The 17,396-nt window shown below is 43.4% G+C and overlaps 1 protein-coding gene across 1 annotated transcript in view; it reads right to left on the minus strand.

Moving 5' to 3' along the window:
- The window catches only part of Ryr3 (ryanodine receptor 3), a gene marked incomplete at its 5' end in the record, with an annotated part of 626,824 nt that overhangs the window by 44,863 nt on the left and 564,565 nt on the right, over positions 1 to 17,396 (minus strand). The window contains 6 exon segments of the mRNA XM_037205092.1: positions 1,537 to 1,633; positions 4,970 to 5,082; positions 5,527 to 5,658; positions 9,832 to 9,891; positions 10,168 to 10,338; positions 13,601 to 13,615. Of these exon segments, the coding sequence (XP_037060987.1) occupies positions 1,537 to 1,633; positions 4,970 to 5,082; positions 5,527 to 5,658; positions 9,832 to 9,891; positions 10,168 to 10,338; positions 13,601 to 13,615 (588 nt within the window).

Below are 17,396 nucleotides of genomic sequence, written 5' to 3' on the forward strand. Positions count from 1 at the left end.
CATTTCTCTCAGCCAGTCAAAGACACATTCCAATGTTTAATTAGATGAAATAAAAGAAAGCAAATAGCTGACCACAGGGAAAGAGCTACGGACTCCAGTCAACTCATGCAAGTTGTGGGCACCCCAGTTCAGGAGGGGAACCCTGCTGTCACTTAAGAAACTGAGTCCCTCTAGACAATGCAGGGAATTTCTTCTGGAGAGCAGGCTTGAGATAGAGGTGAGACAAAAGTCACAAATCTCTGGGGCTATTTGGGGTCCAGTTGTATTATTTTAGTTGTGGTTTTTTTTTTTTTTCAAGCATCACAATGTAGATACAAGTATATAAAATCAGGGCATGAACATGACTTGATAAATTTAGCAGACTTATTTCAATACTGTAATAAAAGGGACCAATTCAAAATCTTACCATAGTGTTAGTCTAGATTTAACCTAACAAAAATGTGTCTCTCTGTTTTAGCTTCACAGTATCCTAAAATGTGCATTGTTCTGCAAAGGTGCTATTTAGGAGCGGCAAGACTCTCTTCTTACCAAGTCACTTCTCTGTTTTTATAGAAAGGGAAATAGTAGCTGGTATTAGTGGCAACAGTGAAATTTTCTGGCAGAGGCCAAGTCAGCAGGGTGGATAGACTTGAATTGGTGAGAACCATACAGGCTGTGTGCATGGTTCGGCAGTAGAGGGCTAAAATGCCGCTTGCTGCCAGCTTCACACCAATCAGGAAAGTGGGAAGCCAACAGCAGCACCTTTCTAGTCAACAGGAGTGTGTGAGTGTGTGTGTGTGTGTGGGGGGGGGATAGTAAGGGACCTGAAACCAAAGGGAAGGAAAATGGGGAAGAGTGGTTTAAAAGAAAGGGAGGGAGGGGGCAAAGACACAGGATGATAGCTCAAAGAGAAAAACAGACAGAAGAGAATGAATGAGAAACAGTAGAAGATTAGAGCCAAAGGCAAGTGAGAATAGAAAATGAGGAACTGGAGCAGCAAGGAGAAAAGAGAACCACACGCTGGCCAGAGAAGAGGAGGGAGGGCTTATTTTCCTCGGAGACAGGATGAGGCTGCTCTCTTGTGTTCCACATCCAGTGGTTTCAGAGTATGACATCTGTTAGAGAGAGTGCATGCCGGATTTAAGAGGTGCAGGAAAGGCCATTCTTTAGATGCACCTTCCCAACAGCAGAGCTACTGTTATGGATGTGGGGTCTTAGCAGGGCGTAAGCAGGACAGGGGGCCTCCTGCAACCAATGGTGCTCAAAACTTAAGGTGGCATGAACTTCCCATGACACAGCTGTGCACTTTAAGAAACATTAGTTGTTAATGGTGATGGAGATGGGGTGAGGACATCATTAGCACCTCTAATTGAAATTCCATCCTCTGGCTCCTAGGACCATTGGCAGCATCACCCTGAGAATTTAGTTTGTTCTTTTCAGGTTGATACACCACATGCATTCTCTGTGAATGCCTGACTTTCACAACATACACAAACACGGATACAAAAATCAAACCCATTCACACCCGTGTCTGCTCCCAGTTCGTTCGGTACTTACAGCCAAGTCCTGTACTAGTTTCTCTTCAAAGGAATATGCCTCTGTTTCTATCCAAAATCTCTGATAGCCATGGAGGAAGAGGTTAATAGAGCGGTGCCTGAATGAAAGGGTAAGAGGGGGGTCAGGAGAGCTGGTGGGCTCGGTATTTTAGTTGGGGTGGTTAGTGGTTAGTACGCAGGATAGACTTTTTGTACAATTCTCATCTTCTGATTGGTCAGGGCAGTCAGTAGCTCACATAGTTCCTTCCCTATAACTTGTAAATACTGGAGTTCCTTCTGAGCACCATAATCAGAGCAAGACACAGCATCCCCATTTAGTTCTACTGTTTTGTTTTGTTTTTTTAAATCACATCGCCATTCTAGTGAGAAATAGCTGATCAGATCACGTCTGGAAATACTTGCTTCGGATGGTAGTTTAGTTATTTCTTAATGAGCCCTTTGTCCAGGTAATACGATTGAAATCGTGTTGTAGTTTAGTGTCAGACAAAATGTAAACCCTTCACTTCAGCTTCCCCACCTTCCCTAGGCCAGGAACACCTCAGCAAGGTACTCCAGTGGTTACTTAGGAAGGCAAGACCTGGGTATGCCATGCTGTGAGCATGCCTTCTGTGTGCCTCTGGGATCCGGGCTATGCTCTGGTGTCTGGCTCATGCCAGTTCCTGTGAGCCAGGAATGACTTCCTGGAAAGTTAGCTACAGAAGCACAGCTAAGTGTGAAGGAAGTAGCAAGCTAGGATGAGAAGGGAGGAAAAGATGAGAGTGGCCATTAAGTGCTGGTTGGTGTTTTGGTAGAACCGGAATCTTGCTCTCTCCCATTAAAATCTGACCAATCAGAATTTTACTTAAAAAAAAATTGTACAAAATATGTATTCTTATGGGAACATTAAATCATGGCCAAGAAAGGAGGCATGTGCAGAGAATAAGCTGGTGTCTTTCAGGTTACATTACCATTAAAATGGGTATTAGTCTGTCATACTGAGTTTTTTCATTAACCTTTTCCAGCCAAACACGTTGAAAGGTGATCAGGAAGAAATTGTTAATTTTGTGTCTGGAGAAAAGCATACAGGGTTTTCTTTAAAACACCAACACCAGAGAAACAGCATCTCTATGATCAGATACGTCCCTTCCGTCATTTAGTCTGGAAGATTCCATTAGCGTAGACCATCACAAAGTAGGGAAGAGGGGCTGCCTCCACAGTTGCCTGCTTGGGGAGTGGGTTGTTACAAATTGACAGTTCTTCATGCTAGAGAGAAAACCCAGGCAGCGGTTCTAGAGCAACTGGCTTAAGGATGTCATGCCTCCTTACAGGGGTTCCGTGAACTATTCTGACACATACAGGTGTAGGAACGCTGAAAGAATACCCAGACAGGAAGGGATGGCATCAACATTATTTTTTTTTTTTAATGCTTGTTTTTGAGAGGGATGATTTCTGCCTGGTTGGCCTGGCCCTGCACAGGCGTTTTTTAGAGCTCGGTTCTTCATGCTACATCCTCAGGCAGGAGTTCTGACCAACAGAGGATGGTGAATGCTTTCTAGTGTTTTCATTATTTCCAGAAAAGAAAGAAAAATTGTAGACACTTCTACAATATCAACTTCACGTTTATGCGAGGACTTCTCCAACCCCTGTACCTATGGCTGGCTTCCATGTTCAACTTTTTTTTTCTATGTTTTCAAGACAGGGTTTCTCTGTGTAGCTTTGCACCTTTCCTGGAACTTGCTTTGGAGACCAGGCTGGCCTCGAACTCACAGAGATTCGCCTGGCTCTGCCTTTGGAGTGCTGGAATTAAAGGCGTGTGCCACCACTACCCGGCCCATTTTCATCTTTTTATTCATAAATTCTACTTGAGTTAATGTTGCTTCATTCCCCTCCAAATAAAGCCAAAGGGAGAGGCCCAGAGGGCAGGTGCACATCTCCGAAGGTGTGATTTCCCCACCATCTTCAAAGACCCTCAAAAGGAAGACTCGCCTGGTTTAAGGCAAGGTGCAGAATATTCTGGATAAATAATGGTCAAGATCCCCCATTTGACAAAAGCAAAGGTCAAGCATAGGATGGTCCCTGGTCTCATATTCTAAAGAAACATACTGTTGTATAGGATTCAGAATGCTTTGGTCCAAGTCAGTTGTTTTTCCATGACCAGGTGAGACTGTTCCCAGAGACTGGGAAATTGATAAATCAAAGGTTGTTATTCAGTCACCAGCTTTGTAGACTGATTACAGATCTACTTCACATATTTTCCAGTCTGTCTAGAGAAGGATGACGTGGTCTTACCACCAGACATGCAGAGACAGTTCTGGCAGTCAATACAGGCCCTGCCTCTTACTGGTATTACTATGGCGTAGATCTTCAGTGCCCTCCAAAGGTCATGCATTGAAGGACTGCTCATCAGTCTTGGATGTTACTGGGAGGTGGCAGACCCTTTAGAGGTTGAGGTCTAGCCGTAGGAGCAAGGTCACTGGGACAAACCACTGAAGGGGTTGTTAGGACCTTGTTCTACTCCTCTTTCTGCTCCCTCACCTCTGCTAGGTGAGAAGCTTTGCTGCAGTGCACATTCACACATTCACTCTTATAGACGTTCTCTTTCACCATAGACTGAAAATGACGACACCATGTGGACTAAAGCCCCTGAAACCATGAACTAAAACCAACCTTTCTTTCTTTTAAGTCAGTTTGCCTCAGGTATTTTGTGGTAATAGAAATTGGACTAATACAGATTCCCTTCCTTATATTGATAGAAGATATGCTACACAGTTTGTAGAAAAAAAAAACAAAAAAGCCCCAAAATTTCACATAATTTTTACTTCAAAGTACAAAAGACCAAGATAAGTACATTGTGCATCTGTCTAGCCTCTTTGGGTCTCTCTAGCCTTTTCTCCTCTTTGTTTTAAAACAAGGGCTTGCTATGCAGTCCAGGCTAAAGTCACATTCATGATCCTCCTCTGCCTCCTGAGAGCTGGGATTACAGGCATGTGCCCCACAACTATCTGCCCCTTTCTTCATCTTGATGGGAGATACACTGTGATGAAGGATTCTTGGGTTGCAATTTGCCTCCGCTCAAGAATAGTAAATTTTGTCTTATCACCTAGTGCCTGTGCAGGGAATGATGGAATTTGGGCTAAGGTACTTTAGAAAACAGCTCCCTTTTCCCAGAAACCTTTATGTTCTTACAAAGACTCCTATCTCAGCAAAAGCAGAGAGCCTTATTGTGTGTTGGGAGGCTATGAAGGCCAGGATGAGGCAATCTCACCAGCTTCCATACTTACCTTGATTGCTTAGTAGATCATTATAGTCTGCAGTCTGCAAGGTGCCATGAGCCAAGGACCCCACTTTCTATTGTCAGGATCAAGTGTAAGGGCCACAGAGAGCTCAGCTCTGGGACAAAACCTTAATTCCAATCCCTGGCTCACCTGGCAGAAAAATAATGATGGGGCCCCTACCTGGGCAAATTGTAGAGAGGAGCCATCCTGAAACAGGCCACCACTGCTCGTTTCCGCTGCTTGGACAACAATTTGTGCCATACAGCCTTTTTGGACCTCAAAGGCTGTTCCACCTAAGAAGAAGTCACATAAGCAGGTACACAGCTGGCCCATCTGAGTGGCAGACTGAGTAGCTCAGGCATCTTAACTCTAAGATAATTTTGGTTTCCTAACTGAAGTTAGCAAGCATGTCCCCAGCAGGAAGTCATCCTTGTGTGAAAGTCCTTTGTTTCTGTCATTTCCCAAAGGCCACTAGACATATATTGCTGTTTTACAAATGGCAAAGAACTGAAAAACCTATTTTGAATTCATAGCAAGAACTTATAAACAGCACAAGGGAAAGCTACAGAGCTACAGCCAGGAGGCAGTAGGCAACACTTGGGGGTGATATGGGATCCACTCTGGTGGTTGCCTTTTGCCTCAAGGGGTCTCCTGTAATTGGGAGCCAAGTGCAGGGAAGAGCTTTCTATCCTCCAGGGCAGTCTTGTTCACTTACTCCTCAGAGCAAAGCTCCATACCTGCTCCAGGTGGAAGAGAGCTGCTGAGATCCTCTGCACACGCTCCACCGTCTTTTCTGGGTTAGAAGGTTCTTCATTCCTCAGAACATCTTTGTAGAGGTTCAGCTGCCATTTCACAGCTGGATCATCTGACTGAAAGTTGAAGCATATCCACGAGCTAAGCAATTTCTGTATCTCTTGTGCTAAACAACAGTTTTAGTCTCACCAGGGTTCCATATAATAAGACTCATTTGATTATACTTCCTTTTCCCCTTGGTTAACCCCACTGATCCAGAATAAATCCACCAACAGTGTTTAAAGCCAATTTTGTTTGTTTGTTTGTTTTGTTTTTTGAGACAGGGTTTCTCTGTGTAGCTTTGCCCCTTTCCTGGAACTCACTTGGTAGCCCAGGCTGGCCTCGAACTCACAAAGATCCGCCTGCCTCTGCCTCCCGAGTTCTGGGATTAAAGGCGTGTGCCACCACGGCCTGGCCTAAAGCCAATTTTTAAAACGAGCTTTAATTGAATACTGGCCAGGTGATTGGCTTTGGCCAGATCCATACCCAGGTTCCTGGAAAATGGCCCAGAATCACAGTTTGCAGTGGCTTAAGAAGGAAACCCTATAATTTATTACATTTCTCATCAGGTCCAGTCAGAGGCAAGCTACATCCTCATGTACCTACAGCCTGTGGACCTCCTGCCCACACGTGATCAAGCACATCTGTGCAGAGGGTAAAACAAACTTGTTTAAGGGAGTGAAATCATGTGGTTTGTTATCTCCCATGAACAACAGCCTCCAGCATTTTCAGGAACTATCTGTCCTTGGGCAAGGGGCTTGCAGATCAGAGGCATTTTTGTTTCATAGATCTCTTCCATATAGCAATTAAAACTTAAAATTTGGCTCTCACACCTTCCTCCCCTTTCCTTTCCCTCCCTCCCTCTTATATTAAAAAATATGTTATATTTTTGTTTATGTGTATGTGTGTATAACTCTGTAAGTATGTGACACACGTGTCTGGGTGTTTGTGGATGCCGAAGAGCATGCTGGATTCTCTGGAGTTACAAGTACAACGTGAGCTGACTGATGTGATGTGGGTGCTGGAAGCCAAATTTGAGTCTTCAGGAAGAGCAGCGGGTGCTCTTAACTGATGAGCCATCTTTTCAGCCCCATTCCTCCATTCTTATTCCTACGACATATAAATGCTACATATGAACTACATATTCCCATCCCTTTATCTCTTAGTGCTACATTTTGGATGACTTCCATAAATCATCTTCCAATTTATCAACTCTCTGTTTGGCTGTACCTACCTTATAACTTATGCCCATAGATTAAGGTTTAAATTGCAAGGTTATTCATCTGTATAATCCTTATGCTATTTTTTTTTTTTTTTGTTTTTGGTCAAACACATTTCCCTCCTTTTAAAGAATGTTCTGATTTTTTTTTTTCTTTTGTGGATTCTATTGCTTCCTTTGTCTAAATGTTTTTTACTGTATTTGTATTTAAGTTCCTTTCTCTTAGTTCCTTATTGCTTGAGTTACTCACTTGGAGCATTCCCTTACGTATTCTGAATCTTTTGAGTCCATTTTCAGGAATGGTTTTATTTACTTGCTTTCTATCCACATTTTAGTAAACAGAGAGGCAAGTGGTAAACTTGGAGGCAAGTGGTTTCACGTTTTGTTTCTGAAGGAGATACATGAGTTTCTCTGGCCCTCAGCTAATTTTGTTCAGGTCTCACACCTTGCAATCACGACAGGATAAAGTTACTAAAGCTCCAGCCCTAAGGCATGTATCTGACTGGAGCACCCGAGTTCTCTCCAGGAGGCTGGCTTCCCCTTGTGACAGGGCAAGACAGTGCAAAGTTTTCTCCATCTTGTATTTTTTTTTTTAAATTCTAAAAATGTTTATTAGTGAATGAAGTAAATCTTATATTGCTGAAGACAGGGTACACTCTGATTCCATCTTGTATTCTTGCTGAGGCCATTTCAAGTTTAACTAGAATTTGATCTTGATGAAGAATTCCATGGTGGTGGCATATGCCTTTAATCTCAGCACTTGAGAGGCAGGGCCAGGTGGATCTCTGTGAGTTCAAGGCCAGCCTGGTCTACAGAGCGAGATCCAGGACAAGCACCAAAGCTACACAGAGAAACCCTGTCTCGAAAAACCAAAAAAAAAAAAAAAAAAAAAAAAAAAAAAAAAAAAGGATTCCAGGGAAAACTATTCAACTCTATTCTAGGAACCCAAGGTCAGGATGTCCTAGCTAATTTATCTTAGTGTCTGTGAAACTGCTTGTTTGTATGGAACCTCCTCCAGCTAACTGTTTATCTTAGCTTCTGTTAAAACTGCTTGCTTTTGCAAAGCTCCCTGGAGCATCAGAGTGAGATGCCAGGATGTGGTTTTCTTCCTTTAAAAATCCCTGTTGTGGCCACACTTGGCTGTGGTTCCTAGCTGGCTGGAATAAAGAGTTTCAGTTGGCTACTGTGAAAGGACCAAGCAGATGCCATAACGGGCTGCTCAGTCTTCTCTCAGGATCAGGCCTCAATTTCAGTTTCCTGAGACTGAGCAAGCAGTCTCTGGAGGGCTGTGAACAAAAGACATAGTCTTTGCAGTAGCTCCTTTCTGCTCAAAGTTCAGCCAGATGTTTACTGTCTGGGACCCCTCACTAACTTAGAGTTATGTGCATGAGTCAAGGACAGAGTCTAGACCACTGAGCCAGCCCCCACAGTCAGTACATGCTAGGCCAGCCAGCCCCCATGGAGGCTCAAGGACAAAGCCTGGGACTTGTGCTGGACTGCCCCCAAAGTGATAATGTAACCACCAACCAGTAAATTCAAAGGTTACATACCCTCACCCAATTAAAAGAGAACAGAGATAAAAATAAACCAATCCCAGTTGCACCGTGCAACACCCCCCCCAACCCCCCTGAAGGGCTTATGGTTTTTGCCTTTAAAAAGCTAGCCACACAAAGAAAGAGCAACTCCTCCCTGCCTCACTGTATTGGGTGTAGGAATGAGTTCCCTGTCTAGACTTGTATCTACAGAATAAACCTTGCTGTTGCATTCTGGACATCCAAGGTCTTGGTGGTCTCTTTGGGTCACAATCTGGGCATAACAACTGTGTGTGAGTGGTCATCTCTGGTGGGGTCCCATAACACCCCCACTGCTAAAAGTTGAGCTTCTTATTTTTGGGCAGTTGGGATTTTTTTGTTATTGCTTTTTTTCCTCTAGAGTATTTTTTCCACCATTGCTATACATTTGGGGAGAAAGAATCAGTACTCTTGTTTTTCTTCACTCTTATGTTAGGGCATAATGTACCCTGAAAACAGAGCTGTTCAGAATTAAAGAATTAGAGAAATCTCAAGTTGCCTTTAAACTCTAGCTCTTATTTTCTTATTTTTTTTTTTTTTTAAACCCATGACACAGCTTTATTCTGTTTCAAAAGATCTCCAGGATGGCAGGTGCTAAAATGTCCTCCCAAGTGATTCTTTCCCTGTTCAACAAACCTTGTAGCCAATACATTTTGTGACTTAATCCAAATGCCTTCTGTGATGGCTTGATGTTTATGTAGTAGAAAGTATGACATACACTTATCAGAGGACTCTTTGCCATAGCAAAAGAATGAACAATAATGAAAGGCACAGCCGTAGAGTTTAGCCTTTTTCTCTTTTTCCTTTTTCTTTCTTTCTTCTTTTCTTTGTGACAGAGCTTTCTGTAGCCCAGGCTGTGTTCAAATTTGCTATCATAACCAACATTGACCTTGAATTCCTGATCCTTATGCCTTTGCCTCCCATTTGTAGCAATTAAATAGTTCTTACAATACATTTTAAAACATAAGTAAGGGGCTGGAGAGATGGCTCAGTGGTTAAGAGCACTGACTGCTCTTCCAGAGGACCCAGGTTCAATACCCAGCACCCACGTGGCAGCTCACAACTGTCTGTAACTATAGTTCCAGGAGATCTGACATCCTTACACAGGCAAAACAATAAATAAATTAATTTAAAAAAAAAAAAAGCTAGGCCGTGATGGCGCACGCCTTTAATCCCAGCACTCAGGAGGCACAGACAGGTGGATCTCTATGAGTTCTAGGCCAGCCAGGACTACACACAGAGAAACCCTGTCTCGAAAAAATTAAAATTAAAACATGAGCAAGGTGTGGGGTGGTATACATTTGTAATCTTAGCATTTGGGAGGCTGAGGCAGGAAGGTCTTGACTTTGAGACTAGCCTGGGCTGCCTAGCAAGATGCTAGCTTAACAATCAGACAAACACCATGACTGAGGAAGACTGGTCCTACAGCCAGCGGGGCTGCCTGTGAGAGGAAGCATCACCTTTTCCTGCAGGTGTAGGTTATTCCGCAGATGTTCCTTGACCTCTTCATCAGTGTCCCTCTGTGGAAAGAGGCTAAATTTTATTCCTAGGGATCACCGTGGAAATGCAAACGAGGGTTCAGGAAGTATGGACGGACAGTGCACAATTTAACTGCCATCTGAGAAGTGAAGGAGACTTATCCCCAAGTTACTGACTCCCAGACAGCTTTACAAGGTGCATACCTTCCCCTCAACCCCCACTGCCAGCCCTCAGGGGACCACTCCTTTACAGGCTGAGTACCATCCACTCCCCACAGCCCATACTCTGCACCCAGCCGGCCCACACAGGCAGCTTACACAGCTGTATCGAGATTTTGCAAGAGAGATGAGCTCCTGGTCGCCTGGAGTACACATGTTCAGACCAATGGGCAGCATTTTCTTGAGCGCAGCCACGATGAGGGAGGTCTGGATGGAGTACAAGTCTCCTCGCCTCTTTGTCTTCTTCCGTTCCTGGTCCTGTCCTCCAGACTAGGAGATGATGTTGAAATAAAGACAAGGGCTCAGTGACTCTCTGAAAGGAACTGCCTCAGCTCAGGGGTAGCTTGCTTCCTTGAGGCCCTGTCCGTACAGGCTGGGCCTTACTACATTTCAAAGAACAGTAGAAAAACAGAAACAAAAGAAGTGTTAAGCGAAAACAAACCAGATGGTCATGAAAGAGCAGCCCAACCCTGAGCCTTCACTTCTGGACATGCACACAAGACCATGGTAGCTAGACAGACACACAGCACAGACACCCGTAGTGCGTGCTTGCTCGCTTTTGTACCGAGTGGACAGCAGTCACAACAAAAAGAACGACTTCTTACACCAGGTAAAATAACTCCAACAAAGAACAGCTCCCTACCACTGGGGTACCAGCTAACTTGTGGAAGAACACCTCGCCCGGCACCAGTGGCCTATTTCCAGGGCTGAAGCTGGTGTTTGACAGCACTGGCCTTCCACATAGCCTCTCCACCCACCCTGGGGCAACACAAAGTCTTACAGGAAAATCTACAGTGGGACTGCTTCGGGATCTGGCTGGGAGGAAGGTATAAGAAAAACTATACATGGATTAAAAAAAAAAAAAACCAAAAAAAAACAAACCCCTAACCCTATGGGAGTTTTTTATTGTTTCAGTTTTAACTTTGGATATTTGCACTTACATGTGTCTGTGGATGGGTATGTGCACATGAGTGCAGTTTCCACAGGGGCCAGAAGAGGGTATCTAATCCCCTGGAGCTGGAGTTACAGGATGTTGTGAGCTGCCTGAGGTGGGTGTTGGGAACTGAACTGGGGTCCTCTGTAAGAGCGGTAAGTGGTCTTAACTACTGAGTCGTCGCTCCAGCTGATGAGAGTTTTCTTTTGTTCATGCCATGTCCTTCTTTTCAGAGTTCACTCAGCTAAGTATTAGTGCTTTTGTTTTCTGAGTTTTGTTTTTGTTGTGGACGTAGAGATGCAGCTTTGTTGTTTTGAAACAGGTCTCACTATGTAGCCCATGCTGGCCTTGAACTTGGGCCGATCCTGCTTCAGCCTCTCTACTCCCAGGATTACAGGTATAAAATACATACCTGGTTCTAAGTGGGAGGCATAAGAGAGAACTCTGACTTGCTTCACTGTGGACGAGGGTAGCTGCCAAACAAGCAACTGAAAACACTTAGCAGCCATAGCATAGCATGTGGTCGTCTGGGTGGGCTCAGGAGACGGGATGCTACAGCAACCTGCTTTTACGAGGCTGTCCGAGGCTGTGAGTGGAAGAGCAATGCTGACCACATGGTTCTCTACTTGATAGACTTTACCTCAGCTGAGGAAGCAGCTGATACAAGTAGGGAGGGCTTTGTGGCCTGCAGTTAGTCAGGGCGCATGGTGAGGGAAAGCTGGTTTTGCTTCGAGAGTGTGTCTGCTCAAATGCAGTACCAGTGGTGTGATTTACAACGACATGCACACAGAGCGCTGTGTCCCTATTACCTCCCCTAGAAGTGGCACTTCAGGCCCATTTATGAGGCATGCATTTTCCTTTTATTTTTTATATCTGTTTTATTTTACATGTATGAGTGTTTTGCATGTATGTTTTATATGCATGTGCATCATGTATATGTACCATATGTGGGCCTGGCGCCAAAGAGGTCAGAAGAGGGCATTGGATCCTCTGGATCAGATGGTTGTGAACCACCATGCAGGTGCTAGGAACTAAACCCAGGTTCTCTGGAAGAGTAACAAGTGCTTTTAACCACTGAGCCAACTCCAAAGCCCTGGACATATGTTTTCTAGAGAAGAGTCAGAATTAGTTCTGCCTTTGGACCCATGACTATGTTCCAATATGAGAAAGAGATTCCTAATGATGAATGACACTCAGTTGAAAATGTGGTTTTCCTACTGGGCCAGGCAAGCAGCACTTTCAGGTGGTTATATTACCATTCGGAAATCAGTCTTGTGAAAGAGAATTGCAGAGGCATTGTGTCCCCAGGACTCCAAAAGCACAAGTGAGCCCCAGGATGCAAGTCAGGAGAGCAATACCACAATTGAGGAGGAAAGAAGTGATGCTAAGGACCAGGGGCCTCTCACATACCAGAACAGCAGAGTGTGAAGGCTGCTTCACACAAGACTCTACACTGTAAGTTCTGTTGCTCACTGAGCTTCATTGGTTCCTTCTGTGTTCTACCACCAAGTGGAGAATTCCAGCAGCAAAACCTATCTGTCGTCTGTCACCTAAATTATCCGTTAAGGATAGAATCTGGCTATATACATAGGAACTACATGGTATTATGCATGTGTAAATGTGAACAGTAACACACAGCACATGGGTAAATATGCCAAAATGTAACTGTGGATTTGATATAGAATTCAAGTGATTTCTCAGTTAGCCTCTGGTTAATTTTGCCTGTATCATATTCTAATCATAACCACTACATGTATGACTTCAATATGTCTGAAACATAAATAGAGCATGTCTAGTCCTTAGAACAAGCTAAAAATAGTTTAGGAATGAAAACATGATGCTTAGGGATCTTGAGTTTTTTGAGGTCACACAATAAGAAAGCATCTGAGACATCACCCAGATACAAGTCTATCTTGCTAAGGCTCCATTTTTCTTTTCTGCGAGCTGCATGTAAATTGGCTTTTACATGCCTCCCATTCTCCACCACATACCTTGGGTCAGAGGGTTTGGAACAATAACATTAGATACTTATTAGTGAACAGAAAGAAAAGAATGTCTACATAAACTTTAGGAACAATTGGAAACTTATTCCATCATGTGTACATTTTATGCAAAAACTTAAGGTTATCTACTGATGTCAAACTTGAGTTCAGTCCTGGAGACTCTCCTCCAATCATAGTAGCTTGAATCAGAGGCAGCACATGTACAGTGTGAGAGGATTGGGGCCACTAACAGAAATTAGAAATGTGAACCTGGTGCCATGGCAGCAGAGTGAGGCTCTGAGGCCCCCAAGCCCTGCTGGTCCTCCTATCTCTGGCATTATAGTGGCTGCCAAACTAGGAGAGAAGGCCTCTGGGGGAAGGGAGCAGAAAATGCAAGGAGACCTCATTAAAGCAAGGCTTGCCTGGCTTCCCCATCCCAAGGGTGGATAAGCCTCCATTCACTCTTGGACAGGCTACTTGTCTTCCCTGGGGACCCACAGGTTGGAAAATCCATCTGTACCACCCCCCATGGTGACCACAGTGTGGAGGGGGACAGAGCCTGGTACTTCTCTCTACTACTAGGACAGAAAAGACACATCATGCATTTGACCTGTACCTTTACTTGCATGGCCTGTGTGGAAAGACAAAGGGAAAGAAAGAAGAAGAGTCAATCAGTCAAAGCAGGGAACCAAAGCAGCAGGCAGTGTGTCATTCATGGCTTCCTGGGCCCAGTTGCTCAGTCAGCAGAACAGAAATTCAACAGTTCACGTGAGCATAGCATGAAGACTGAGGGGAGGTTAGGATGTAGGTTAATTTGCCTGTAAAGAACTATATATATATCCTCATCAAGCACTTCTGGCCTGGGAGGAAGTTACCTCAGAGACTAGCCTTCCTGAGTGTATGCTCTGTAGATCCCACCCACAGTAGCTACTCACAGCAATTCTTTATATTTACAGTGTCTCCTCTTTTACTTCCTTTAGCCACAGGGGCTGCAGACAATTTGTATGTACCCAAAGACCTCAAGTTTTAATTTCTCCCATCCACCACATTATCCACTCCAGCAGATTAGAGAATCAAGTTAAGGGCAATGCCTTCGCTTCTTCTAAAAGGTTTGCATTCATATAGATGAATATATATATATATATATGTATATATATATATATTCACATTTTTGAATCTTTTCAAAAATCTTTAAAATATTTTTATTCAAGTTCATTTGGTATATTTGGTGTACAAACCATTAGCCTAATGTGCTATTTTTCCCCATTTTTCTTTTTTATATTTAAAATGTTTTTCATACACTATGTTTTGATCATATTCTTTCCCCTCTCCCAATTCCTCCCAGATCCCTATTCACCAAACTTTATGTTCTTTCTCTCTCTTAAAAAAAATCTGAAACCAAAACCAAACCAACCCCCCCTCCCCAAAGTATACATAGAAACAAAACAAAACAAAACTGGAATCCTTTTTGTGTTCACTATTTGCAATTGATAAAAATATATTTAAAAATTACTGGATGGCCTGGGATTTACATAGCTCACTCAAGATCCTGACTTCCATCCTAAGCACTGAAATCGAAGGAGCAAAAACAGAGCAAACAACAAGGACAACAAAGAGATCTTACTACACGTTTGGGCTGGGCATGATGATCCACACCTTTAATGGCAGCACTGGAGGCTGAGGCACATAGAAGAAGAGTTCAAGGACAGCTTGGGCTGTGGGATAGCATCTGAGGTCAGCCCAGATTACATAGTAAACTCTGTCTCTAAACAGAGTGAGCGATGGAGGGAGGGAGAAGGAAATAAAGAGAGAGGGGGGTGTTACTGGGATAGTGTAGGACTGTCCAGAGTGACTTGGGATCACTCCACAATCTAAACAACAGAGCCTCTACCTTCTTACACTGCACCTTTTAAACACACTTTAAGTCAAAGATTCCTATATCCTGAAGGCTATACCTTTACTCTTCACATATTGCTAAGATTAATTACCTCACGGTAATTCCCTAATTCTGGTTCATATGCCCTCAGAACAACTCCACTTATCCACTCTTACGTCCTAAACTACAGCAGCACTTTATGATCAAACAAGTGACTTTCTGTCTAGACCTTAAGGGGAAAAAAAAATTCCAAGCCAGACTTTGCAGTCTTCATGTTTTTCTGAAATGTGGGGGTTTGATGAAGATGCATTGCCTAGTGTTGTCTGTGGCCACTATAGCTCAGGGGGCTCACATCAGGCTCTGGTCAAAGGCAGACCTGCCCTGTGGGAAGTCCTTACACCATTTAGAGGGTAAGTGAAGTTAATGTAAGTCAACTCAACATGAGATGTTAGAGGAAAAAAGAATTTCTAGAAATCAGTCTGAGACACAGGGGATGGGGTTGGGGGGTGGAGGAGGAGAAAGGGAGAGCATGCAGAGGGAGGATTAAGATCACGAGAAAAGGGGACAGATAGGAGGGAAAGGACAGACAGTAGAGGAGAAAGGGTAAGTGTGTATGTGTGTGTTAGAGGAGAGAGGGGGAGGGAGAGAGGGAGAGAACATGAGTGTATGAATGTGAGATACTTCAAAAGTATAAGAACAAAGAAAATAAAAGAGAAAGATTGCAGAGTGAGGAAGTATGTGTATGTGTATGTGTATGTGTATGTACATGTGTGTATCTGTGTATGTGCACTTGAGCACATTGAGCAAAAGTCACATGATTTTGTACTCTCTTAAAACATTCAAATATATCTTATTAGACAATTCCTGTCTTTTTTCAACTCACTAAAAACACATCCCAATTCTTGTATCTCAATGGTGCATTTTAGTGTTTACAAAATTGGTCAAGGGCTGTCTTAACATTTCTTTGGCTAAATGCATTCTAACTTACCATTCCCCTCCGAGGAAGCTGCTGCCATATGGCCAGAAAACAAAGCACATTTAAAAACCAAACCAAATAAAAAATACTTGCTCAGCTAGTCACATTAGCTTAACGTATACTCACAAACCGGTGCTTTATAAACAAAATATACAATGAGCTTTCAAAGAAGAAATGTGTGTGAGCTGCCAGCAAAATAACATGTCTTTGAAAGGATCTTCAGTTAATCGGGTGGGAACAGTGTGGCCCACTGTATATTTCTTGTGCTTCCTTGCCATCAGGCATGGCTTATGCAGTGCATGACATGCAGCATTCACAGACAGATACCTCCACCGAGACTGCCATATGCACCAAAGGCAACTTCATTTGTACAACACCAGAATGCAACTGAGAACAGAGACAAATGCAAGCACAGGTAACAGGTGCCCATTCTGACCAGGTAGCAGAGAACATCTGACTGTACAGAAGCAAGGGCAAGAGGAATTCAACTGATATGGAAGGAAGTTCCTTCCCTGGCTTCTCATATGTAGTTCTCTATCCTCAGATACCAGAAATGGCTATTTATTGAAGGCAATGTGTCTGCATTAATGTGTTTATCAAGTGATATTCTGACAGATACTCATGAAAACTGAATTGTAACCAGAGTCTCTTGGTAGAACCTAAAAAAGTCAGGTAGTAAACTCAACCCCATTACAAATTGGAAAGATGGACTCTGAGGAGTAAGTGAATGAAACAAAGCCCTAGTGAGTAGCTCAGCCAAGGACAGAACTTTTTCCTTTCTATTTCTTGTCTATTTACTACTATTTTCTCTGTCCTAATTGAGGCAACAGGGACAGTGTGACTAATAAGGCTCAAAAACAATTGGCATAGAATGTCAGTGGAAGCAGAGTTTGCTCCTAAAGATGAACCTTTCCAAGAGGAAAGATACCCATGCTTTGAACATAACCATTCTGACCAGGCAAATGCCCCTCTTTCCTTATTCAGTATTGTAAATGAACCTAGCAAATGCCCCCTTTCCTAATTAGCATCATGAATGAAAGAATGGTATGTTAGTTTTGTTAGTGGGTGAGTTGAGTTGTGAAATGGTTTTCTGTTGCCTCATTCATTTATAAACTCAAGGACCTTGAAGATCCATTCATCACCAGAGGGCTGAGATGGCTTTCCCCATTTGTACTCCAAATCCTTGCATCAGGTTGTCATGGATGCTAGCTGGGTCAGTTTTGAGCCAGAGGATCTACCCAATGCATGGTGTCTGCTTGGGATTTACTGACTTCCTGTAAGAAGTCTGGGCTAAAGGGCGGCTTGTGATGGCTGCAAGACCCTGCAAAGGCAACTTAGCTAAGCTGGAGTCCTAGGAAGCCAGGAAACCTGGGCTTGTATTCCTCAAGTGAACAGCTTTTTCTATCAACAAGTGAATGCAAGGAGGATTGTGGAAAATCAGATAAGTGTACCTAAAGCACCAAAGGAGATACCACAAGATGCCTTTGCAGCCAAGTTTCCTCAAATATAATCTCCCTGCTTTATAGATGAGCAATTTTCAATGTCAACTTTATTAGGCAG

Source organism: Peromyscus leucopus, chromosome 4 (genome assembly GCF_004664715.2).
Source record: "Peromyscus leucopus breed LL Stock chromosome 4, UCI_PerLeu_2.1, whole genome shotgun sequence".
Classification (NCBI taxonomy): domain Eukaryota; kingdom Metazoa; phylum Chordata; class Mammalia; order Rodentia; family Cricetidae; genus Peromyscus; species Peromyscus leucopus.